At 37.3% G+C, this 26,914-nt stretch overlaps 1 protein-coding gene across 2 annotated transcripts in view; it reads right to left on the bottom strand.

Moving 5' to 3' along the window:
* The window catches only part of SLC30A5 (solute carrier family 30 member 5), a 30,826-nt gene extending 6,648 nt beyond the window's left edge, over positions 1 to 24,178 (bottom strand). Inside the window, exons 1-12 of one of the 2 annotated variants that reach the window (XM_089908941.1) lie at positions 23,806 to 24,178; positions 14,911 to 15,033; positions 13,106 to 13,172; positions 11,828 to 11,913; positions 8,974 to 9,061; positions 6,313 to 6,400; positions 5,035 to 5,111; positions 4,622 to 4,792; positions 3,881 to 4,169; positions 3,655 to 3,696; positions 2,623 to 2,719; positions 1,612 to 1,741 (exon numbers count right to left, since the gene is read on the bottom strand). In XM_089908941.1, coding sequence (XP_089765067.1) covers positions 1,612 to 1,741; positions 2,623 to 2,719; positions 3,655 to 3,696; positions 3,881 to 4,169; positions 4,622 to 4,792; positions 5,035 to 5,111; positions 6,313 to 6,400; positions 8,974 to 9,061; positions 11,828 to 11,913; positions 13,106 to 13,172; positions 14,911 to 15,033; positions 23,806 to 23,891 — 1,344 coding nt within the window. In that variant the 5' untranslated portion in view covers positions 23,892 to 24,178. Of the gene's footprint in view, positions 1 to 1,611; positions 1,742 to 2,622; positions 2,781 to 3,487; positions 3,697 to 3,880; positions 4,170 to 4,621; positions 4,793 to 5,034; positions 5,112 to 6,312; positions 6,401 to 8,973; positions 9,062 to 11,827; positions 11,914 to 13,105; positions 13,173 to 14,910; positions 15,034 to 23,805 lie in introns of both variants that reach the window. The other variant, XM_022596116.3, reaches the window with a different exon arrangement.
* Positions 24,179 to 26,914: the final 2,736 nt, after the last annotated feature.

Below are 26,914 nucleotides of genomic sequence, written 5' to 3'. Positions count from 1 at the left end.
CTGGAGTATACATAATTGCTTTACAATGGTGTGTTAGTTTCTGCTGTATAACAAAGTGAATCAGCTATACATATACATATATACCCATATCCCCTCCCTCTTGCGTCTCCCTCCCACCCTCCCTATGCAACCTCTCTAGGTGGTCACAAAGCACCAAGCTGATCTCCCTGTGCTCTGTGGCTGCTTCCCACTAGCTATCTATTTTACATTTGGTAGTGTATATATGACCATGCCACTCCCTCACTTCGTCCCAGCTTACCCTTCCCCCTCCCCATGTCCTCAAGTCCATTCTCTACATCTGCGTCTTTATTCCTGTCCTGCCCCTAGGTTCATCAGAGCCATTTTGTTTGTTTGTTTTTAAGATTCCATATACATGTGTTAGCATACGGTATTTGTTTTTCTCTTTCTGACTTACTTCACTCTGTATGACAGACTCTAGGTCCATCCACCTCACTACAAATAACTCAATTTTGTTTCTTTTTATGGCTGAGCAATATTCCATTGTATATATGTGCCACATCTTTATCCATTCATCTGTTGATGGACACTTAGGTTGCTTCTATGTCCTGGCTGTTGTAAATAGAGCTGCAATGAACATTGTGGTGCATGTGTCTTTTTGAATTATGGTTTTCTCAGGGTATATGCCCAGTAGTGGGATTGCTGGCTTGTATGGTAGTTCTATTTGTAGTTTTTTAAGGAACCTCCATACTGTTCTCCATAGTGGTTATATCAATTTACATTCCCACCAACAGTGCAAGAGGGCTCCCTTTTCTCCACACCCTCTCCAGCATTTATTGTTTGTAGATTTTTTGATGATGGCCATTCTGGCCGGTGTGAGGTGATACCTCATTGTAGTTCTGATTTGCATTTCTCTAATGATTAGTGATGTTGAGCATCCTTTCATGTGTTTGTTGGCAATCTGTATGTCTTCTTTGGAGAAATGTCTATTTAGGTCTTCTGCCCATTTTTGGATTGGGTTGTTTGTTTTTTTGATATTGAGCGACACATATCTTAATTGTGGAAGAATGAAAAACTAAACAACAGTTATAAGTCAATGTTGCTAAAAGAAGGTTGTACAAGATACAATGGGAATATTCAGAAAGGGAAATCTAACACACTTTAAGGTGGGAAGAGAGGGACTAAGGGAAAGTATCCCACCAAAGGCAACTTTAGAAGCAAAGCCGAAAAGGGCAGAAGTGAGGGAAGGGCGTGAGAACTATAAGGAACAGCGCATGTAAAGATTTGGAGGTACAGGGAAAACATTAAAAGTTGCCATAGCAGTAATTTAATCTAGAGTAAAGCCTTTGAATATTTCCTCAGGTATTCAAAAACACATCTTCAAACAAAAACGTTTAATAAGGCAGAAAAGAAACTGTTTTAGGATATTATCTAATATTTGACTACTAGTGTATTAGAGAAAAGTGTATTAATTAATTTCGAAGAGTCAGCAGTGTAAATGTAAATAGCAAGATAGGAAGTTATGTTAATTTAAATTAAAAAATAAGTAAATAAAACCTTCCTAGGTCAATAACTACAAGTAGTTAAACTTTAGCAGGGAAAAAGCTGTATGAGTTTGAGCAGAAATTCAAATAGGAAAATGAAAAGACTTACTGTTAACATGTGTGTGTCTAATTCCGGAGGATCAATTAATCTAGCCACTGATTCCATAAACACGAAAAAAGCTATTACCACTAGAAAAAGCCCATTAATAAATCCAGAGAGAATTTCTATTCGGCCATACCTAAAAATGTAGAATATATTTTTAGAAAAGGAAAATGACAAATATTTTTAAAGTATAAACATTATTATGTTACAAATGAGGAAATGATTTTCAATGACAGATTTTCAATTACACAAATAGTAAGACTAGAAAATTACCAAGATTATAAATATCATACTAATGCTGGAAGGTTCTTTCCATACATATATGTTTGTTGAAATCTTATATATTTATCAAAGTCCTTCGTCAATGTCCCTTCTTACACAAAGCCTGTCCTAATTTCTTAACAAGAAGTTACTTCTCTCTCCTTTAATCCTTTGGCGTTCTCTGTATCTCCGTCACAGCACATAGATTGGGCTTTGTATCAAAATTTTTTGTAATTTGGGGTCATCCATCTTTCAAAATATAAACAGCTGAAAGTAAGAGCTGAATTTATTAACCTATTTACAATAGTTCTTATCAAAATATCTTGCACAAATCAGGGATTCTAATATTCGCTGAACTGAATGATCACTTAGTGAAAGGATACTGCATCATTTCACTAATGATGACTTAGTGAAAGGCTACTGCATGCAGAGCCACTTTAAATTTTGAATTCTCTTTCTAACCGCAAAGATGTGAATGACCATGAACATTCCATTACCTCAAAGAAACACTGTTGGCCAAATAGCTCACTATTTAACTGATTTTTTGCTATCTACCTATGAGAGGGATTTGTCAGGGAGTATATAGTCTTAAGCTTACTGCCATTCAGTATTTATCAAATGCTTGGTTTAGTTTCTCTTATCTACTTTAAATTAAAGAAAAATGAAGCTCTGAAAAATTAAATTTGTATTAAAAGTGGTAAAATTTTATTCTATAAGATGGAATTTGCTACAAGCCTTGACAGTCAGGGTACCTACCCATAGGAGAATATCCGAGTTGCTTTCCATCTACTCATCAGGGCTGCAAAAAGTCCCATGACCAAAGCAGAGCAGTCAAAGAGCATGTGAAATCCATCTGAGATCAGACCCAGACTATTGGTCAACACGCCATAGAATAATTCCACAAAGGTAAAAAGCTAAAACACGTTTAAAAAAAATAGGAGAGGAGTATGTTGGGAAATACTGTTTCAAGAGCGATTTATCAGAATTTAATCGTAAGGATTTTAACCTTTAGTTACCCAAACCTTACTTGAAGATATTATATAACTGTCTCTTTCGTTATTTAACTGGTTCTCATACAAGAAACCTCATTTCATATAAACTATAAGAAATCAAGCTAAATCAGATATGTCTATCTTATAAACTATTTAAAAGGGGATAGTTTTATTTATATGTCTGTAGAACTAAATAAACTAGACTATAAAATGTTAGCAAACTGGTCGGCAGTGAGATCTTATAAGGAGTAGATAAAAATCTTTTTTTCTTTTTGGCTGTGCCGTGTGGCTTGTGGGATCTTAGTTCCCCGACCAGGGATTGAACCTGGGCCCCTGGCAGTGAGAGCAAGGAGTCCTAACCACTGGACCACCAGGGAATTCCTGATAAAAATCTTTATAAACTACTATATCTACTAATTTGAAATAGCACACTAAACCGTTTTTAAAATACTTCAAAAAATTGTTTAAGTAGTATGAATATGATCCTGTAATCTAATACTTAGAGAAAATATAATTTTAGCCCATTTCTAATTACTAAAATTATTTGGGAATTACTAAAATTATACCAGAACTGTCAAAATTAAAAGATTAAGCTTTTAAGATATGCCACTAATATTTAAAACTCTTACCAGATTCAAGCACAAGAAGTAAAAGATCTGCCTAGAGTCATTCTCCTCAAGAATTTGTTTTAGTGATTCCTTAATAAACCTAGGGATTGACTGGGAGCTATGCTGAAAAGCATCACCCATGAAGTTATAGAGAGGTGTTCCTTCAGGAGAATATCCAATTAGGGTACCTTTCTGTCCTCTCTTAGAAGGAGATGATAAGATGTTGGCAGCTAAAAACGGAAGAAAAAAAAAAAAGAGGGATATTATAAAAGTTTAAAAAATTTAAGCCACCAAAACCCAACACAGTATCTCTCAGCACTACATATATGAAGCATTGAACAAATTCCCAAATTTAGTAAATGACTGAACATCAGAATCCATAAGATGAAATTTGCTAAGGGGAAAAATGCTTACACAAAATGAAGAATATAGCGCTCACTACCACTCCTCCAGAAAGGACGTGTTCTGTGCTCTCCTGGTGTGCTGCTTTGTTTATGGCCCGAAGCTGGTCTGTTATGGGATGCGTCCAAAAATTTCCAAAAAGTAGAGCACTAATAAAAATGGGAAAGGATCCATATCGGGCACATTTGGAAACTTCCATTTTGACTGAACAAATGGAATCGACATAGAAATCCAGGATCATGACAAAAAAAATAACCGTTGTGAAAGGCATAATGAGAGAAAACCAAGACTCGACTTTACTCTAGAAATTAAAAAAAAATTTGTTAATACCATATGGGTATAAAGTTCACATCTTATATTTTAGTTAATTCCTTTATGTATAAACAAATATTCCCATGATTCAATATGATTTGTAAAATGCCAAAATATAAGAGTTATAAGATATTGGCACATTTTCCTAGTATTCCCCAAAGTATTAAAAAAAGAAGCATTATTGTTTAATAATTTTATAAATACTTGGTGATATATAATCCTTGGGTTTGTGGGTAGGTATTACATTATTATTAATATTATTATTAGTATTTAACTGATTCCTATGGGCCACAGGAATGGGAGGGATATATAAATGTAATAGTACTTGATAATTTAAAGCCACTTGCAACATCAAATTGAAATAAAATACAATGTACTGAACTAAAATCTATAAATAACAGCAATTTATTTTACTTATTACCAATAAATTCCTGCTCTTACCTCAGTTGTCACAGAAAGAACAATGACCCATGGGCATAAGAGAAGCACAGAAACAATATGGGATAAAGCTTGAAGACGTCTGGTTCCACCAATATCTATAGAGAGTTTTCTGGAAGCTGTATGAAAACCAACTTTACAACACAAAGCCAGTACTAGCAATAATACTCCACCCTATGAGTAAAAGTAGATAAGTCTCATTAGAAACACACAGTTCAACACTCAAGTCTTAAATACATAATATTTAAAGAAATGGAGCTAGCATGTTTTTTCCATAACCCAAATTACTGAACTACTTAAATGGCTGGCAGTACTGTAAATTACTGATAACTTATTTTAAATGTACTTTTAAAGCTACAGTTGCTGTAACTTTTCAGAATCTCTTGATCACCTTAGGAACAAAGAAAAGAACATACCTTGTGATCTGCCACACCTAAGAAGGCAATGGCTGTGTAAAGCATGTGAGTTAGAGCACTGTCATGATGTCCTTCAGCTAAGTGAGTTGGAATGAAGGAAAAAAAATTCCAAATATTAACTCTTTGAATCCTGAAGTCTTCCTGGAATTTTAGCTACATTATTTTGGGTTGACTATACACTAATCTGAAGGCAAACCTGACTATCCTCAACAATATGTTTCCCTTAAAAACAAAAGAAAATAATTAAAAATTTAATTTTGGGACATGATTTATAAATTAGAATGGCCTATATATATTTCTTTTGTTGTCTCCAAAACAATTATAATAGTGCTTAAGGCACAGTTGTTAAATTTTAGTACTTAACCTCCAAGACATATGCATGCATACTCTAAAGAGGACAAAGGGACAAGAGCAAGGAACCTCCTTAGATCACTCCTATCCAATGGAATTGGATATGCCATATAAAAATCAGTCCTAAATCTGTTTCTAAGCCATTGACCACATAAGCCTCAGCAAAGCAAGCAACAAGCAAAAGAGGGTACAGTGGGCAACAAATGTCTAACAATCAACCTGGAGTTCTGCAAAGTCATGCTGTCCTCTTTCACTGTAACAAAGTAAACTGACATTAGTTAACTAATAGGTTTTACAGCAGTATCAGTAACCACAAGGATCAAAACTGGTGTTCTGAGTCCTGCTAAATGGAGTGGGCAAGGGTATGTAGATAGGAAGGAACAGTGCATGACTGCAGAGGAAAATGAGTAGATATATTTGACTGGAAAGTTGGGTTTATATAAGAGACAAGTGGAGGATGAGTTGGAAATAATAATTTAGAGCAAGAGGGCGAATACCAGGTTAAGGAATTTGAACTTCTTCTTTCAGGCAAGATGCCAAAGGTTTTTCATTTAATCTCAAAAAAGTTTCTATTTAATAATTGCCACTGACTTCTAAAAGGAGCATTTAAATTGTTAAATTACAAGAGAGCAAATAGATTGATTTTGTTGAGTGGTAAATCACCTATTTTCTTTTTAATAGCATCAGGACATTCTAAAATATTCTTTCATTGTCCCTAAATTTCTGAAAACTTAGGGTGCTGTAAAAGATATTGAGATGCTATAAAATATTTAATTTAGAATGAATTTATTCATTATTTGAATACTGATTTAGAATACCTACATCAACCTATGAAAGTTTCATTCATGATTGATCAGTATAATTCAGTCACTCCTTCATTTCCCATTGTGCCAGACTAAAAAACTCCGATCTTTTGCAAAAGGATACGGTGTTCAGCCATTTTAGCCATGAGATCATCATTGTCGAAAAGCAATAGGCAGATCACAGCAATAATGAAAAAAGCAGCCCCTCTTGTCTGAAAATGAAGAGAGTAACAGCAAGAATAGCTTTTTCAAGTGTCAATTTTTAAGACCATGACTATACAAATGCTAAAGAAAATTTTTTTCAGACAAATATTTAAATAAAATATAACATCTGACATTAAAGTCCTTATACTGTACAATATAAATTTACAGTATTAACAGTAAGATACAAAAGTAAAGAGCTCCAACAAATTCTGTAGGGTATTTTTAGGGCACTTGACAATCTGACAACTTCAGTTGTCTCCTTGCTAGTACTGATCAGCATGTTACCATGTACAAACCATTAAATGTTCACAGAACTAATCTTCCTAAATGTTACTTTGCTTCTGTTTGAAAAGCCCAAGTAACTAAGGAATAATTAGTAGTGACCTAATTTATTCTACAACATGCAAGTAATAGAGAAGACAGCTGATTTACAATAATGTCAGTAACCTAGTTACCACTCTTCTAGGGAAAAAGAACTAAGAGGGCATGTTAAGAAAATTAGCAAAGTCATCTCTAATAGCTAGTAAAGGTATTAAAAGCTGAATACACTTCTTATGTTCTCATTCCACGGAAAGGATTTTGACAAGAGAAAATATAGAAAGGGCATACTATCCACGTTTATGCAAATACTTCAGAATTTTTGGTACAGAAGCAATCTAAATAGCATTATTATACACTCTCTATTTACAAATTTATAGGTGTAATACCAGATACTTGGATAAAATAAAAATTTTAAGTGAAAAATGAGGATCCTATTTTATTCATTATATGACTACCACTACATCTGATAAATTCTCTATTAGTGTGGTAGGTATTTTGACAAAAGTTAGTATACATAAACCACATAATTTAAAATTTCATAATTTTCATTGAATCAGGACATGGTAACATTAACAATACCCAAATATGGAGAATATAACGTAATCTTTTCTTAGCAAAGAGGGCAACTGAGAATTTTGTGATGCTTCAGAGTCAGACTAAGGAAAAAAAAAGTCACAGTCCTGGCGAGATGCCCAGATTCATTATTGACGCTAATGACAGGATATTAAGATCCATACTCTCATTTCTGATTACTGCAGTAAAATGTTTGTTTAATGTTTTAAAGTCATTTGTATTTCTTTTGTGAGTTGTCTTTTCCTGCACTTTGCTCATTTCTATTGAGGATCTTCAGCATTTTTTTAAACTATTTGAGTGATTATACTTAAAAAAAAAAAAGTAGGGGCTTCCCTGGTGGCGCAGTGGTTGAGAGTCCGCCTGCCGATGCAGGGGACACGGGTTTGTGCCCCGGTCCGGGAAGATCCCACATGCTGCGGAGCGGCTGGGCCCGTGAGCCATGGCTGCTGAGCCTGCGTGTCCAGAGCCTGTGCTCTGCAACGGGAGAGGCCACAACAGTGAGAGGCCCACGTACCGCAAAAAAAAAAAACAACAAAACTTTTACCTGTGGCAATTTGTTATTGTTGTTAGTTTGTTGTTTGCACAATGATTTCTGTTACACAGATGCTTGTAATCATTATGCAGTCAAACGTACGTGGTTTCCCCTTTGTGATTTTTTTCTACTGGTTTTATGCTCAGAAAGTTCTTCTCTGTCCACAGATTAATTATCCATCTATATTTTATTCTATACTTTTACAAATATCTTTTTTTTTTAACCACAAAAATCTTCAATCCACTTGACATTTATTTTGGAGTACTCTGTGAGTGAGGGGAAAAGATTAAATAGTGGCATATGCTTTAATACCCAAGGATCCAATTTGAAATCTACAGGCTGGGTAGACTCTGCTCTACTTGGCATGTTACTTTGTTCACTTTATTTTATTCATCTGCCTCCATTATTTAGCCTGAAAGCCCCTTTCAGAACAGAAACTATTAAGCCTTATTTGCCTTTATTTCTCCTTTCCTCTGTAACGAGCACAATGCGTCATGCATAGGAAGCATTTAATTTGGTAAATAAAAGTATTGTAGGTGTAAGTTACAATTGCACATTGGTGATGCATTTACTGAAAAGAGATTAATACTTAAATTATGGAAGATGAATAGGGTCACCTAGTTGGCAAAACATTCATCACACTTTAAATATACCAAGTTCTTAGGGATGTATTTTCCAAAAATGATGTATAGGAGTTAAGAATGAGAGAGGGGAGGGATCAGGTATAGCACGAAGGAGATGTCTGTGGTGATCAATCAGTCCTGCACCTTGACTGTGGTGATGGTTACACAAATCTACACACACACACACATATACACACAAGTGTATGTAAAACTGGTGAAATCTGAATAAGGTCCATGGATTGTACCAATGTCAATTTCCTGGTCTTGATAGTATAAGAGCTGGGTAAGAAGTTACTATTGAAACTGAGTGAAGGGCACAAGGATCTCTCTGTACTATATTTGCAGCTTCCTAGGAATATATAATGATTTCAAAATAAAAAGTAAAACACAAAATGTTTGTGAGAAAAATTTATAATTAGCAGAAAAAGCCTCTGCATTCTTTTAAATGGTAAAGGATCCTATTTTACTGCCCTAGATAGTATTTTACATGTACACTTTCAATTTTCAAGTAACGAATAATGTAAAATTCTACCTTTGCTGGTCCTCCTCCAGAACTAGTGAACAAAACACTGAGCAGTGAGATGACAACAATATCACTGTGCTCGAATAGCAGCAAAGTCCTACAAAAATAAAACATTATCATTCATGAAATATATCTGATATTTATCAGGAAGCATGAATTCAACTAGAGTAAGGGAGAAGAAAATAAATCTTTCCCCTTGATTTTCATAAAACATTATGGGAAAAATAAACATGTACAGCTGTTTTGGAAAATATTCTGGCATTATCTGTCTTAGGAAGGTTGAAGCTACAAATATCTAATAATACCACTTGTAGGATTATATCATACAGGTTTCTTGTATATATGTACCAGGAAACACTTATAAGATACCAGCATTGTCTGCAATAGCCCAAAACTAGAAACAACCTAAATACCCACTGATGAGAGAATGGATAATATAATTTAGAGTATATTCATTCAAAGGACTATTATACAGTGGTAAAAATGAATGAAATTCTATGAATATATTAAGAAATACAGAATTGTATACTTTAAAAATGCTACAAACTGAATGTATGTGTCTCCTTCTCTCCCCCATTCATACGTTAAACTCAATCACCAACGTGACGGTATTAGGAGGTAATGAACACCTTTGAGAGGTGCTTAGGTTATGAGGGTGAAACCCTCATGAATGGGATTATTGCCTTTATAAAAGAGACCACAGAGAGCTCCCTCGCCCTTCTGCTATGTGAGGTTACAGTGAAGAGACAAGACGGCTGTCTATGAACCAGGAAGCAGTCTCTCACCACACATTGAATTTGCTTTGCCTTAATCTTGGCCTTCCTAGCCTCCAGAACCATGAGAAACAAATCTGTATTTTTTAAGAGTCACCCAGCCCATGGTATTTTTATTATAGCAGTCCCAATGGACTAAGACAAAAAGAGTGAATTTTATGGCATGTGAATTACATTTCAAAAAACTAACACAAAAGTGAATGAACTATATATATATGTGTGTGTGTATATATATATATACACACACACACACACACACTTACACACACACATACATACATACACACACACATACTCTACATGCATCAAAATGGGCAAATCTCAAACACAACACTGAATGGAAAATGTATGCTGTACAAAAATACATGCAATGTAATACTATTCATATGAAGTAGAAAACTTGCAAAAAAGAAATGTGTACATATATGGTAAAACTATAAAGAAAACCAAGAGAATGAAAAGCAAAATTTAAGATGCTGGTTACATCCAATGGTAGGGGGAGAGGGGGATACACAGGGCAACAAAGGTACTGGTAAGGTTTTATTTGGGGGGATACATGAATGTTCATATTTATTTATATTTATTATTTTATATGTATGAATATTAAAAAAATAAAAACATTATTGCCAGCTAAAGGGAGCTTATAGGATCTACATGGGAACAGATTTTCAGCTGCTCATTAGAAAAATTTTCATTTTTCCTCCTTATTCAAAAATCTGTAATGAGAACACAGTAGTGATTATTTTAGTTCTGTTAATATTTGGGAGATTACAATAAAAAAAATATATCAGCAGAATGATACTAACTTAAAATAAGACAGGCTATGAAACACCAAAGGAGTCTTTCTAATCAAGAAACTGAATGACAATTTTAGTAAAAGAATGAGAGGGGCAGTGCTGGCAGAGGAGCTGGTGCTACGTAGTGAGTGGTTGTAAGGGCAGAAGTAGATGACTAAATAAGGAGCCAAGGAAGAATTTAACAACTTTCCCCCTTCCTTCCCTAGCCTAACACACAGGGACAGTGATTTAGTAACAAACAGACCAAAAGATCACTTCATGAATAAGAAATTACCGCTCAATCATATTCAAGCATAAACTGAAAAGGTTTTCCCCAAGCTGAGAAATCCCAGCCAGCTTTCCCACCACACCAGGAAGCTGCTGCTGTCACGGACAGGGATATGACATTGGAATTATATACACCCTTCCTTTGACAAAGCACAGAGTAAACAAGCCAAAGGGAGCCAAACCCAGAGCTATTCTATTGTCTGGGAGAGGAGAAAAGACTTTTCACAAAGCATTTCCCACTGATCACTTTCTACTGTCCACTCCATCATCCTCAGTGAGATTCTTCAGAACACCCTTCATCTTATTCCTTACTTCTTGTCCCATATTCCGCCCCCCCCATCAATGGCAAGGCACTTTTGCTTATAATTTTGAGATAGAGAAATATTAAAAGAAGACTTATGCACAGTTGCACCTGTTATAATTCCTATTAAATTAAGCGGCCCTAAAGCATTTCCCACCCCCCCCTTACTGACCAATTTACATAAAAAGATCTATAGAGACTTAAGGGAATATGAAATGAGAGTTAAACTTATCTTTGATGATTGGCTCACTATTCCCAAGACATCTGTTTATAACCATATCTTTCAAGCATCTTCTGTGGGCAGTAGAGGACTTTCAGAGTTGGGGGGGAGGGGGAAGCATTTTTTAAAGATTTTCCTTTCCTCCTTATTGGTTGATTTTATTTACCATTTCAGACTTTTCATTTCTAAAATCAGCTGCTAAAAGGGATCACCAATGAATAAAAAGTCACATATCCTAAATTTTTCTGAAACTGTTTGGACTCTAGCTAGTAAAATATCTATGACAGATCATGAACAATACATTAATGGTATTCACCAAAGAACTAGTCCACAAGCTAAACAGGTCCTCAATATATATATATACTCAATGAGTTGTACCCAATGCTATAGAAGTGAAAGAAGCATTTGTACATAACTGACAAACATTTGACATAAAACATAATGGCATAAAACTAATATTCAAAATGAAGAAACATAAACATTCAAAATATGCATTTCTATTTACCTTAGTGGTCCACAAAGAGTGAGGCCAAAAAACCACAAAAGTGAAATGATACACCCAGCAACTGCATGTTTAAATATTTTGATCCACTAAAAATAGAAACAAAAAATTAAAAATTTCAGTCATATGTTTTGCCAAATATCTCAAAATCTTAAATAAAATACATAGGGAAAGATAATGGTAACACAAATATTTTAATGGCCAAATAGTTACATATTTTAAAATTAAATAGAAATTATTAAGATCCCTTGACTAAATCTAGATTTGCAAGATAGTATTCTGTTTTTCATTTTCCATATTCTTGTCTGTTGCTAGATCCTGAAATCCTTTTCTATAGCATACAATTTTCTCTGTTTTTAACAGTAGTTCTCACTAGTTTGCTAGGAACACTTAATGTTTTAGTTTTTAAATTCTTCTCCAGCAGGGATATTCAGTCCTTAAATTATTTGAAAAGAGAGGGAAAAAAGTTAAGATGGGGTTTAAAATATTAATCCTGTTTTAAAAAATGTTCTTGGTCTCTAAAACAGAGGTACTTAAATTCGTCTAATAAAAAATCATGGCACAGGTTTCTAAGTTGTGGCATAAAGCAAATATGTAGTAGGGTGTAACTACTGTCCAAAGAGGTGATAATATGAGATGATGCAGAATGAAGGACATTTCTGGTATGCATCTTGAACCTCAGATGCTTAAAGGGAATAATAGCGATGAAGAGGGGGACAGCTGATATGTACTGCATACGCACTGTATGCCACGCACTATTTTAAGAACTTTACATGTATTAATTCATTTATTCCTTATAGCTCCATTAGGAAGGCATTATTATCTCCATTTTACAGGTCAGAAAATGAAGGTAGAGAAATTAAGTAACTTGCTTAAAGTAAGGTTTGTAATTAGAACAGCCATGAATTTGTATGACTCCAGAGGCCTTGTTCGTAACCCTTATGCTTTATCTGCTTCCCAGTGACATTTATCCTAGGCTTGTGGGCATGTCTACATGTCTGATTTGTAAATCTTTTCAGCATATGGATCCTGTATTAAAAAAAAATTATATGCACGCTTGAAACATTTTCTACCCTCGTCTACATTTTTAAACACTTCATTATCTTAGCACTTTAGCATTTACTCTTAAAGCCTCAGTTCTGAAATGCTAAGTCAAGGGCAAGTTAACTCTGGAAATGTTCTGCTGAGCACTTAAAATCATTCAGTAAGTAACCCTGATCAAGGAAAGAACACTGCCTCCTGGTCCACTGCCAGGACAAAAGGATTCTGCAAAAGACTTACCTGGTGTTTGGTAATACTTTTCCCAGAAGAAAAAGGCTTTTGAAACAAAACCATAAAAAATGCAGTCCTGTGAATATTGAAACATTAATATATTAATATTAATCTTATATACAAGGTGTGGTTTTAAGTAAAGACACTTAAACAAATATACTAGAATTTGAAGGGTATGTTAACCTGTAAAGAAAATATACTAGAGAACAATATTTATTTTAATAAGGCTTCCACTACAATATTTTGGGAACTCTTCTTTCTTTTGTTATCTGCCTTCAGAACCAGTTTACAAGCCATAAAAGAAGTCTCAATATTTTTTATACTTTACTAAAGAAAATAATTCCTATCTTCTCTAAAACAGTAATAACAAATCTTGAAATAGAAATGAAGAAAGTACTAATCATATATCCCTACTTTTCATATTCCCAAAATAGTTATCTAAAAATATATTCAAGTGGTGCTAAAAATTTTCTAGTCAAGAATCACTTTCCATAATTACTAAAATTGCCAGAAGTCTAACAGATTCTTTTCTTTTCTTTTCTTTTTTTTGTCTGAGTTGGGTCTTTGTTGCTGTGCACGGGCTTTCTCTAGCTGCAGCGAGCGGGGGCTACTCTTCATTGCGGTGCGCGGGTTCTCATTGCGGTGGCTTCTCTTGTTGCAGCAAGTGCGCTTCAGCAGTTGTGGCGTGCAGGCTCTAGAGTGCAGGCTCAGTAGTTGTGGCGCATGGGCTTAGTTGCTCGCAGCATGTGGGATCTTCCATGGACCAGGGATTGAACCCGTGTCCCCTGCATTGGCAGGCGGATTCTTAACCACTGTGCCACCAGGGAAATCCCTAACAGATACCTATTAATACAGAGGTTGGTCACTATCAATCTCAAGGTCCAGAGAATCTTTACTTAGAGAGGATTTCTTACTAGATGCAGAATAGTGTAAAATTTATACTGTAAGGGGACCCTATACCATGAAGGGACATGTAGTGAACACAGCCCAGCATGGTTTAACTTGGAAAATAAGGAACATCTGTGCCAAGACAAGTCTCAGGTGACATTCTATGCCTGCTGGAAGGTTAGACTATGCTAGTAGGATGGTCTGGGAATCCCTAGGGTCCCTGAGGCCCTTTTAGGGAGCTGTGAGATCAAACTATTTTTTTCTTAAACATTAAAAAAAATTATTTTAAAAATATTTATTTTTTATTTGGTTGCGCTGTATCTTAGTTGTGGCTCATGGGCTCCTTAGTTGTGGCATGCATACTCTTAGTTGTGGCATGCATGTGGGATCTAGTTCCCTGACCAGGGATTGAACCCGGGCGCCCTGCATCGGGAGCTCGGAGTCTTAACCACTGTACCACCAAGGAAGTCCTGAGGTCTAACTATTTTTACAGAAGTATTAGGATATTATTTGCCCTTTTCACTCTTATTCTCTCAGGGGTGTATATTAGAGCTTTTCAGAGGCTAGTTCATGTGAGATACTGCAACAGACTGAATACTGACTCAGATATGGGGATCCAGCTGTATTCTATTAAGCCAGACATTAAATTTGCAAAAACCTCATTAACACAAACTAAAGCAAAAGCTGATGTTTTGGCAAGCTAATAGAATATGACAATCCTTTTTTTTTTTTTTTTTTTTAAATCCAGTCTCTTGGTACCTCTAACCTTAGGTATTCTGTCTTTAAAAGAAAATTATCAAGTACTTGTCAGGAGGAATAAAATGCACAAAATATTCTATGTAAAACATCCTAAAGATACTCAGTTAAAACAGGATTTTCAAAGAAATTAAAAAACATTAAGGAAAAAAAGAGCCATACACACTCACCCAAGTTTTAATATAAAAATAAACTGAACAATGTGAACTACTTTCAGGAGGTCATATGATTCAAAAAGCCCCACAGCCTTCAAAACTTTAGTGACACACAGTAATACAATATATTTCGTTAACCTGAAAAATAAAAACAGAAACAAGTTTCAGTATCATTGAAATCACAAAGAACTCTGTAATCCTTTTTTTTCTTATTATACAAGTAATAGGGGTCTTTATGAAAACCATAAATATAAACAAAAAATGAAACAAACAAAAACTCAACTCACCCCTCCACGTGATAACTACTATTAACACTTTGGTATATATACTTTCAGATTTTTTGCAATATACATGGACGTATAATGTATGCATAGATACAGTCTATTAAAGAAAAAAAGACCAAACTAAAAATAAAAATGTTCTTGATTGAGTTGCCTCAACTATTTTCTAATGTGCTTTTTAAACAATTACTCCAAACAAATAAAGGGAATAAAAACAGAAACCAAACCATCTGTCATGAAACGAGACTATAATATAGGAAGGGAGGGGGGAATGGTGAATGCCTTAGGTTTACCTCTCCTCTGCTTCGCTAAGTGACTGCAGTGAGTCACAGTTGAAGTGACCTGACCTACAGAGTCCTGAGAAGGCTCAGGAATCTGAAGCACCTCAGAAAGGGTGTGGAGAGCTGCAAAGAGGAGGATCATTAGGAAGTCTGCCAGGTAGTTAGGTCCCCAGAATCCCACCCAGCACAGCCAGGCAACCATCCCTCCTAAATCATGACAGGACAAGAGCTTCGCCTTTGGAGAAGTCTAGACATAAGGCAAAGGGGAAAAGAGGGATGAAGTGTTGGACTAAAATCATGGAGATTAAAAGGAAGTTTCCCTTCTTAACCCCACCCCACCTGCCTTCCCTCATTTAACTCTAACATCCTAACTGCCAGGCTTCAATCTCCCAGCAGGAGAACCTGCTCTGGAGAAGCCCACCAGGGGACAAGCCCCATACAGGTCTTCTAACTAGCTTTTTGGGCCTCACTCAAATAAGAATGGCCAAATATGGATAATCAATCCTTTACGATAAGCCTATAATGAGAGACCAAACAAACTAAAACAGCAAAGAAATTTAAAAGATACAGAGATCACAGGGAATAGCAGAAAACAACGAAGAACTAGAAATAATATTCTTGGATAAGAAAGAAAAGTTCATCCATGAAAAAATTAGGCTGCCATAAAAAGAAACGAAAAAGAAGCTCCTGAAAGAGCAATCAGAAAACAGTGAAGAAATTATCTCAGTTTTCTAGCTTAGTAGTCTTCTTTGGTCATATACCTCTAGTAGTAAAAAAAAATTTTGCACCTGAAACCGATTATTTGTACATTACAAACATGTACTACTCTCCTGATATTATGTTATAAAACATACACAAACTAGAAATGAAAAAGAATGAGATAAAAAGGTGAGAACTTCTAATATCTCCCCCCAACAGATCATCTTTGCAAGTCATTCAGGAGACTACTTTCTAAGTTTGTATCTAACAGGTGTTAATACATTAAAAAGGAGATAAAAGGGATGTCCAAAGCCAGCACACCAGCAGGAGTGAGAAGTCTCTACCAATGGGAGAAAAGTACAAAAAAGCAAACACAGGAGTTTAAGGGAAACCTAAGTCATTCAAATAGCAGTTAAAACAATTTGATATGCAATGATATCAATGTATGTAGGATGGTATAAAAATCAATGAGTGTGAATCATTAAGTCCCATGGCACTGAATCAACAAACAGCAATCTGCTTAAGAAGGCATGAAAATATATATATTTTTGGAAGATTTTGATGCAACTACGAAAATAAATTTCAGTCCTTGAAAGAATGAATCTCAGCAATTCCAACATCTTCACTGTCTGATGGCTCATTTTCTGTTTTAGTCCAAATAATATCATAGTATATTAAAGAAACTCAGATTTGGAACAAAGTGGTTTTTCTTTTCATGAACATAATCTGGGGGGCTTTTTAATAGTGCAATCTGGGAGTTTTAACAATGTGAAAATTAATCACCAAGAAGTTAATAAAAATGTTATTGTGGAATAAAGTAAGTCAAATCCTAAAGCACAGAAGTTCCTACTTAATTTACCTGGAGAATAGTATAGACACTGAAATTTCTGTTTAAAAGATCAAGCAGATTTTCTGGGGTGATAAAAACGTCCTATAGCTTGATTATGTTGAAAGTTACATGGGTATGCATTTGTGAAAAATGAAAACTGGTACCTTTAAAATCTATGCATTTTATGGTAGGTAATTTTATCTCAATGAAAAAAGGAGTATTGGAAAAAATAAATAAAACTAAAATTATGGCTATGATAAAAATCGATTGTATTTTGTTTCTGGATTGTTTGCAGACTGGCTGAAAACACACAGTACAACATGAAAAATCTACCAAATTTCTAGTAATTGTCTAGGTATTTACTAGAAAGTAAATGTATATATGCTAGAAGAAACAGAACACTAATATTTAAAAGCTGCAAAACACCTTAGAGATTCTCTAGTCCAATTCCTCTCATGTCACAGATTGGGAAGTTGAAGTCCACAGAGTTAGCTAGGGTCAAGTCCATGTCTCTTAAGTATGCTCTTTTAATATGTCACACAGAAAACCAAAGTTCATCCAAAAGGCTTTGAGGATTCCCATCTTCTAAACTGTTCCCAATTATACATTCACAGTGGCCCACATATAGGGTAAAATAATCTTTAAATATGAAAAACAAAATGCATATTAAAACCTAAGATTAATGTCGATTTTGGCCCATTTAAGCTAGAGAAAAAAGTCAGATAAACTTAAGTAAATTAACTATATTAATGTTAATTAAATACTCCAGTCATGGTAGCAATTTATAATTAGCAAATAAAAACACTGCTCTTGAGCTAGAAATCTTTTGTTTATTCAGTTCTTAACCCAGGGACTTGCATATAATAAGTGCTCAGCAAATGTTTACTAAATGAAAGAATGCGGATTCTACAATTACACTTGTGTGATGCAGTACTATCTAGCACAATAATGTAGATAGTGCAGTAGTACAGTACATAGCTGGCAGTCAAGCTCCTGGCAATTTAAACTGTCATCAACCCAGTTATGAATTCAGAATGAAAGACACACATCAAGTAGAGAGAGGAAAGCTCAAAACCTCAAGTGCTTCACTCCTTAAGTTCTTAACTAGGTGTAAAATTAAGCAGCAGGATAGAAGCAAGGACACAAAAAACAACACTGTCAACAAGACAGGGAGGGAGAAAACAAAGACCAGGAAAAACTGACAAAGGTACATTAAAAATCACAGCAATCTGGGGATTCTTGAGGTCAGCAAAGAGCCTTGTATACCCTCATGGGGCTACTAAGCCATTCTTCAAATATTCCCTGCTCACTTACTATGTGCCAGATGTCATCTGGGGCTAATGAGAGCTGTCTGTCAGGGTGGTTTCAGCTACTACAGCCTTCCCTCTTCCTGATAAAAGGGCCTGAGGCAGGTGGAACTAGTTCTGCATTCTTTCTGACTTCAAAGGAGGACTTTTATCTAAAATTTATCTTAAAAATACTATCAACATGTTAACATTCTCTAGAAAATGTCATCCATTTTATAATAAGCCTGAATATGAGAGCCACACTTGGGATGGCAGAGAGCAAAGACCAAGAATCTGGTCCCAGATGGTACTGCTGAGGGGCTGAACAAATACCAGCAACCTCTGGTTTCTTTTATGTGAGAAGAATATATCCGTATGTGATTAAAGCTCTCTTAGTTTGGTTGCTCACAACTAAATGCATTTCTAGGTGTTATCCAAGAAACTAAATGTGTAACAGAGGCCCTGCCCTCAAGGAGTTTGAGGTCTAAGGAAGACAGGCAAGAAACAAGTATTTATGTGACCCAAGTTAGTAGCAGAGATCTAAAGGAATAGATGTGGAAGTAACTAACTGTAACTAGGGAAGCAAAAGTCATCTTCAGAGTCTGAGATGTCTAAGTGTGTATTAAAGACTAAGTAGAAAAAACAAACAACCCAATCAAAAAACGGGCAGAAGACCTAAATAGACATTTCTCCAAAGAAGACATACAGATGGCCAAGAGGCACGTGTTAAATTGCTAATTATCAGAGAAATGCAAATCAAAACTACATGAGGTATCACCTCACACCAGTCAGAATGGCCATCATCAAAAAGTCTACAAATAGGGCTTTCCTGGTGGTGCAGTGGTTGAGAGTCCGCCTGCTAATGCAGGGGACACGGGTTTGTGCCCTGGTCTGGGAAGTTCTCACATGCCGCAGAGCGGCTAGGCCCGTGAGCCATGGCCGCTGAGCCTGCGCGTCCGGAGCCTGTGCTCCGCAATGGGAGAGGCCACAACAGTGAGAGGCCCGCGTACCGCAAAAAAAAAAAAAAAAAAAAGTCTACACATAATAAATGCTGGAGAGGGTATGGTGGGGATGTAAATTGGTGCAGCCACTACAGAGAACAGTAGGGAGGTTCCTTAAAAAACTAGAGTTGCTGGGGAATTCCCTGGTGGTCCATTGGTTAAGATTCCAGGCTTTCACTGCTGGGGGACCAGGTTCGATCCCTAGTCAGGGAGCTAAGATCCTGCAGGCCACATGGTGTGGCCAAGTAAATAAATAAATTAAAATGTAAAAAACAAACAAAGTTGCCATATGATCCAGCAATCCCACTCCTGGGTATATATCCAGAAAAGAGGAAAACTCTAATTGAAAAGATATGTGCACCCCAATGTCCACAGCAGCACTATTTACAATAGCCAAGACAAGGAAGCAAGCTGTGTCCATTGACAGATGAATGGATAAAGACGATGTGGCACACACACACACACACACACACACACACACACACAACGGAATATTACTGAGCCATAAAAAAATCTCTCCCCAACAGATCACCTTTGCAAGATGATGCAGCAACATGGATGGACCTAGAGATTATCATACTAAGTGAAGTAAGTCAGACAAAGACAAATACCATATGATATCACTTATACATGGAATATAAAAAAAGATACAAATGAACTTATTTACAAAGCAGAAACAGACTCACAGACATAGAAGACAAACTTATGGTTACCAAAGGGGAAAGGGGGGGTGGGAGGGATAAATTAGGAGTTTGGGATTAATAGATACATGCTACTATATACAAAATAGATAATCAACAGGGACCTACTGTATAGCACAGGGAACTGTATTCAATATCTTATAATAATCTATAATGGAAAATAATCTGAAAAGAATATATATACATATAACTGAATCACTTTGCTGTACACCTGAAACTAACACAACATTGTAAACCAACTATACTTCAAGTTAAAAAAAAGAAAAAGACTAAATAGAATTACGAAGCAAGGAAAGGGAGGGGGAATTTCAAAGTACGGAGAGCAGCATACGAAGAACGCTAGTACTGGGACGGACCTTTGAAGAAAAGCTCGGTTCACCAGATTACGCTCATAATGATCAGAAGTCATCAAGAAAAAGGTAAACTATATTTAATATACTTGTTTAAAAAAGATGGGGCAATATATAAAATTATTTCTAAATAATTTTTGTTTAAAGTATTAACAAAACTTGGGCTTCCCTGGTGGCGCAGTGGTTGAGAGTCCGCCTGCCGATGCAGGGGACACGGGTTCGTGCCCCGGTGCGGGAAGATCCCACATGCCGCAGAGCGTCTGGGCCCGTGAGCCACGGCCGCTGAGCCTGCGCGTCCGGAGCCTGTGCTCCGCAGCGGGAGAGGCCACAACAGTGAGAGGCCCGCGTACCGCCAAAAAAAGTATTAACAAAACTTAAAAATTTGCCACTTTAATGGCAAGATTCAGTCATATGGAACATTAAGTATAATATTTCTTGACAATATTATTATTATGAAATTTCTGATACTTTATTCCCCTTTTAAGTTCTAAAAAACAGATTACGAAAGTAATTCCTGAGTAGTTGGTTGTTATCAAAGTTTTAAAGAAAACCATTCCCAATTTCCTCCTCATAGGTGACCAACTGGGGACATCCTTCCACACCTTTTCCTTTGCATCTGCACGTATGGACAAGCACTTATTTTAGATACACTCACATATTCACCATTGTACATATATTTTGAAATTGTTACGTGACTTTTCATGTAATATATAGTGAAGATCTTTTATCATTATTAATTAGGAAAATTATTTTAACATTTAGCTAAAAGGTGAATACTTTGATTTTTAAAGTGTCAATTAATGAAGTCTTCCTGTTGGGCTAAAGACAAAACACTAGCTAAGGCCAAATAACCATATACTAATAAGTACACAATCCTAGTTCATGTTGTGGAGGAAAACATACTAAGGGGGAAAGCTGGGATGTGAGGAAGGGAGGCTCTTAAATGGGGGCAGTGGCCCCTGAGCCACTCACTGACTCTTTGGGCAACTTAGCGGGATCCAATCCACTCCCCCTTAGTACCTGAGACGGCTTATATATCATTATCTGCCATTAACTAGTCTCATCAAAAGTATCACTGGTATTTTCCGTGAAGGGTTAGAAAAATCTCTGGTTCTTTAAATCTGAAATTACTGAAATTTGAGTTTGGGTTCAAACCCGTTTCTTGGGATTTGCCCACTGTAGCAGCTCACAGTTCTCCAGTTAAAAAAACAAATTCAGTGTATGTAATTCAAGCTTGATACATTCAATAAATATTTAAGTGTCCACTGTGTAGAAGGCGCTATAAATGAAGTTTGAGGTAACTGACTCTCAGATTAGTTACTAGGTGTGTGACCTTGGGAAAATTACTTTTCTATGTCCCAGTTACCTGATCTGAGACAAGGATGCAACTAATGAGTCTGTAGTGCTGTTGTAAGGATTAAGTGAGATGCTGCACGCCAAGTACCTAGAACACAGGAAGTACTTAATAAATGCTGGCTGTCACCCTCTGCCCTTTCCTGCAAAGAGGACTTATTGAAGCCAACATAGAAACATTTTTTTTTTTTTGCAGTATGCGGGCCTCTCACTGCTGTGGCCTCTCCCGTTGCGGAGCACAGGCTCCGGACGCGCAGGCTCAGCGGCCATGGCTCACAGGCCCAGCCGCTCCGCGGCATGTGGGATCCTCCCGGACCGGGGCACGAACCCGTGTCCCCTGCATCGGCAGGCGGACTCTCAACCACTGCACCACCAGGGAAGCCCAACATAGAAACATTTAAAACAATTCATATTTGTGAATTCAGGAATAAAAATATCCACAATTAAAGGATCTGTTAATTAGCTTTTGCTGCAGATTATAACCATACTTTGATTTTTAGTCTACATAAAGGAAAACTCTTGCAACCTGAAATCTATTCAAAATTCAACCAGTCCTGATTTGAATTTGATTCTGCAATGAACTACAATAGGAGGGCAGCTCTGCTAAGCAAATAATGAAAATAAGACGTTAAAGGACTGTTGACCACATCTAAGATAATGAGTTCTTGAGTAAATAAAAATTTTGTATTACTTATTTAAAAATAATTTCAAGTGACAGAAAAGGTGCAAGAATAGTACACTCTTTACCTAGATTCTCTAATTGTTACATACTACCTTATTTGCCTTATTATCTCTCTCTAAATACAAACTTTTCTTTCCCTGAACTATTAAAGAGTAAGTTACATACATCATGCTCCTTTACCCCTAACTACTTGTATTCCTAAGCCCATGAACATCCTTTTATGAAATCAGTAGAGTTATCAACTACAGGAAATTTAACATGGATATACTTTTATCTAATCTATGGTCCACATATCAGTTTTGTCAATTGACCTAGTACTATCCTTTACAGCATTTTCCTCACTATTAAATCTACACCAGAATCACCTATTGCATTTAGTTGTCATGTCTCAGTAAATAATACCTGATAGCCATTGTTTTTTACAAAATGAGTTGCTCAAAATAGACTAGAAAATTAAACTTGTAACCACAAAAAACGCAGCTGATTTAATTTCTGTTCCAGCATTTCACACAAAAATAGTTATGTTAGAAATGCTATTTCTACAGTTCCGAAGAATTTACCGAAACAACCATGTCTCAAAAGGAGGTATCCAAGAACAAAAAACACTGAACTAATCTCATTAATCTTATTAAATATAAAGGCAATGAAAACCATTAAATATAAAGGCAATGAAACCCAGTTCCAACCAAACTGTTGGGCCATATTTTACACATCTTACGACACTACCTCAGAAATTAGGACAGGTCAAGAAGGACACAATGGAAAGTGATCACTGTAATTACTTACCTCTTGGGGGTTCGTGGGAACATTGCGGGGAGGGGGGTAATGGGGACTGTTTCCTTTTTATTCTACGAATTTCTGTACTGTTTGAATTTTTTGACCATGAGCACACATGTCTTACTTAATAATAAAACAAAAGAAGCGAAGAAAGGAAAAGAAAAACTAGATGGCGGGGTGGATTCTTGTTTTGCGAGGTTAACCTGAACATCAAAGTTCATCTGTTTGTACTTTTGGTTTCTTCGCCTGAAGAGATGATGGTGACCCTTCCTTTAACTTACACAGGCAGACATCAGAAAGGTTAAGTATCACCAAACTACTATTTCAGGGAGAAAGAGCTAACAGACATGCTTCTCATAGGTCAGAAAAACCTCTCACTTGAACTGGCTGGCAGTTCTAAGGTTAACGGTCTGCCCTGAAAACCAGAAACTCAAGCAGAACCTTCCCGGATCTTAGAGCATTCATTCTGCAGCGGGGAATGGCGGAGCCAATGAAAGCTGTCGCGGGAGGGAGTACGGAACCGAGGAGGGCGTTCCGGGCTGTCAGCCGGACTGGAGGGACGCCGGGCCCCGCGCGCACCCGGGAGGGTCCGGGCAACGTGTGTCCGGAGCTGTCGGGCAGGCGTGGGGAGAGAGCGGCTCCGGAGGCGGGAGCCCGATTGGTCCCTTACCGAGCGCTGGGCACGTCCACCGGCCCGAGGCCGCCGCTGCCGCCGCCGGGGCCGGCTAGCACGTCCCCGCCGTATTTCTCCTCCATCCTGGGGATCAGGAGCCGCCGCCGCTGCCCCCGCTGCGGGGTCTCCTCATGTCTCGCCGCTGCCGCGGAACACCGGGCGCAGGCGCGTCACTCCCCCATGCCAGCGGCCCCGTCGGGTCCCCGTAGGCCGGGCTGCTGCCGCTGTCCCCGGCTCCGACTCACAAGCACACGCGCGTCGGGACTAGGCCGCGGACAGTTCCGGCGCCGCCGGGTTTCCCGGAGGCTCACCGCATCGGACGGGGCCAGGCCACGTCATCGGGCCCAGCAGCCCTCACTCTCGGGGGAGTGCCCGGCCCTGCGCCTGCGCACAGTACAACACTCGCCGTCCCCTCCCCTTCCTAAGGCTCTTCCTACCGCTGGGCTACGGACGGAATCCTCGCCCCGAATCAGCTCCCCCCACTGACGAGGCCTGAGCACATACCTGTCCCTGCAGCGCCACCTATGGGCTGTCATGAATACAGCGGGTTCTTCTGGAGCGCAGGTAGGGGACATAGAAAATGCACAACTTGCGATTAAATAGAATAGAATTTCTTTTAAATTCTGGCTCCTAAACTGTGTTACTTAATCCTTGCACATCAGTAAACCTAGGCAGGTAGGACCAGGCTTTATTAGAGTTAGTTTTCTGTTGCTAAAAAGTTAAGAAGGTGGGTTCCTGTATCTGTGTTGGTTTGAATCCCAAATCTGCCACTTACTAATTGTGTCACTTGGCCTTTCTGTACCTCAGTTTCCTTATCTGCAAAGTAAGAATAGTAATATCTATATCATAGGGTTGTTGGGAGGATTGTATGTGTTAATATGTGAAAAGTGTCTATAACAGTGAATGATACATAGTAATAAATGTTAGCTATTATTATTTATAGATAAATTTGAGGACTGGGATATGGAGATGAAAATGGAGCTTTGGACAGTGTAAATTATGATTAGTTTACAATACTCCACTTAATTCGAATGTACATAAAGACTCTTGGTAACATATAAGAGAATGAGGAGTCATAGTCTCTGCCTGCTGGGACTTCATAATCTATTGTGGAAAATATTTAGCAATTTGAGAGCAAGACCTAGTTGGCAAAGGCACAAATGCTAAGGTTTCCCAAATAAGGTGTGATATGGGTATAACCAGAAAAGACTCACTGATAGAAGCTGACCTGGAACTTGGATAAGGTTTTGGATATGGGAGAAAAGCATTGTGGGAAGATGTATCCTATGTGTAGAGCACAGAGGAAGGCATGAACTTTAAAAGCTAAAGATATGTATTATCCTGTTCGAGGCAAAGAAGAGAGCAAAGATACAATACGCCATCAGTATGTTGGGGTTTTAAATTCAGGATGTTTGCTTATTGAATTTGTACAGAAATGTCCATATCTTTTGCCTGCATTAGGTGATAATCATTGACTTAGAGTGGAGTAGATCAGGTAAAGCCTAACAAAGAGTGACATTCTTGCATCACTTTCTTGAAGTGACTTTTTTGTAGCATTTTTTTTTTTGGTAGCAATTTCTTTGCAGAATTGCTATTTTCTAACCCAAATGGCATCGGTAACAACTAACTATTGTGTTTTTCTAGAGCTAATTCCATTCCTTTGGAGTTCAGAGAGCTAGGTAAAATGACACGTATACATTGAGATTAATTTTTATCCCCAGTGGAGCTTGAATTCAGTTGATATTTGATTTGGTTAGAATTAGGACATTTTTCTTTTAGGCTAATATGTTTCCTGATTTTTTGCAGTGGAAGGAAAAGTGTCTCTGTTTCTTTCTTCCTACTCACTTCTCAACCCAGTCCAACCTGGCTTCTACTTTCATCATTCTCCTGAAGCAGCTCTCTCGTGGATATTTTTGAGCTACATATTACCTTATCTCTCTATGGCTTTCAACATAGTTGATCTCTCCCTCCTTCTTGAAACATTCTCTTTCCTTGGTTTCCAGAACCGCACATTTGGTTGTCAGAGGAAGCTCAAGTTCTTTATGTCCAAAACTCATGATCTTTCCGCTAAACCTGATCCTCTTTTAATGTTTCTTACTTCATTGGATGACACCATTTATTCAGTTTAGCAAACCAAAACGCAGGTGTCATCCTTAACACCTCCCCTTCCTTATGGTCTATATCCAGTCCATCACCAAGTTGTGTCATTTTTTACCTTCTCAATATTTCTTGAATCAATCCAAAATTTTCCATCCTCATCTCCACCATCTAGTTTAGAGGACCATCATGTTTTGTTTAGACAACTACAGTAACCTTCTTACTAGTCTTTCCAAGTTCACTCTTTCCCTTTTCTAAAATCTGTTTTCCACATTCTGCCACAGTAACAGTAATCTATTCCAGTTGCCCATCTTATCATGCACTGCCTGCCCCACCCCCACTCTACTCTCCAGCCTTCCAGCAGCTTTCCATTACTCTTACAACAAACTCAAATCATTAACATGGCCAACAGCATCCTGTATGGGCTTGCCCTAACCTATCTTTTCAGCTTCATCTCATACCAAGCTGCCTTCTGCTCTCTGGATTCCAGTCATCCTTTCCCCCCTTCAATTACGCTGTTTCTCTTCCAATACAAGACTTTTCTCAGGCTAGTTTTCATGTGTAGAATGCATACCGCCTCAACCTCTGCTTGTTAAGATCCTACTCACTCTTTTTGTTTCAGGTTGAGTTCTCTAGGAAGCAGACTCTGAGATGGAGTTTAATGTGCAAGATATTTATCAAGGAGTGCTTTTGGGACTAACAACTGTAAAAGGGAGGGAAAGGAAACATAATTGGGCAGAAGGAGAAGTTGAGAAATGGTGCAGTCCAACAAAAGACGCAGTAAACCTCATGGAGACTTTGGGAGCTAAAATGGTCCTTGAGAAATATCTTACATTTTTTCCCCCTAATACAGTCTTTTATAGGTCCAGGATTCATCCAAGATCATGTGTTGCATTTAATTGTCATGTCTCATTAGTTTTCTTTTATCTGGAACAGTTCCTGGTCTCTCCTTTTTTCATGACCTTGACATTTTTGAAGTGAATGGGACAATTACTTTGCAGAATGTCTG

Source organism: Delphinapterus leucas, chromosome 3, assembly GCF_059928025.1.
Source record: "Delphinapterus leucas isolate spDelLeu-1000000601 "Yukka" chromosome 3, BTC_Dleu_Yukka2, whole genome shotgun sequence".
Classification (NCBI taxonomy): Eukaryota; Metazoa; Chordata; class Mammalia; order Artiodactyla; family Monodontidae; genus Delphinapterus; species Delphinapterus leucas.
This window is presented reverse-complemented; position numbering and strand designations above follow the sequence as displayed.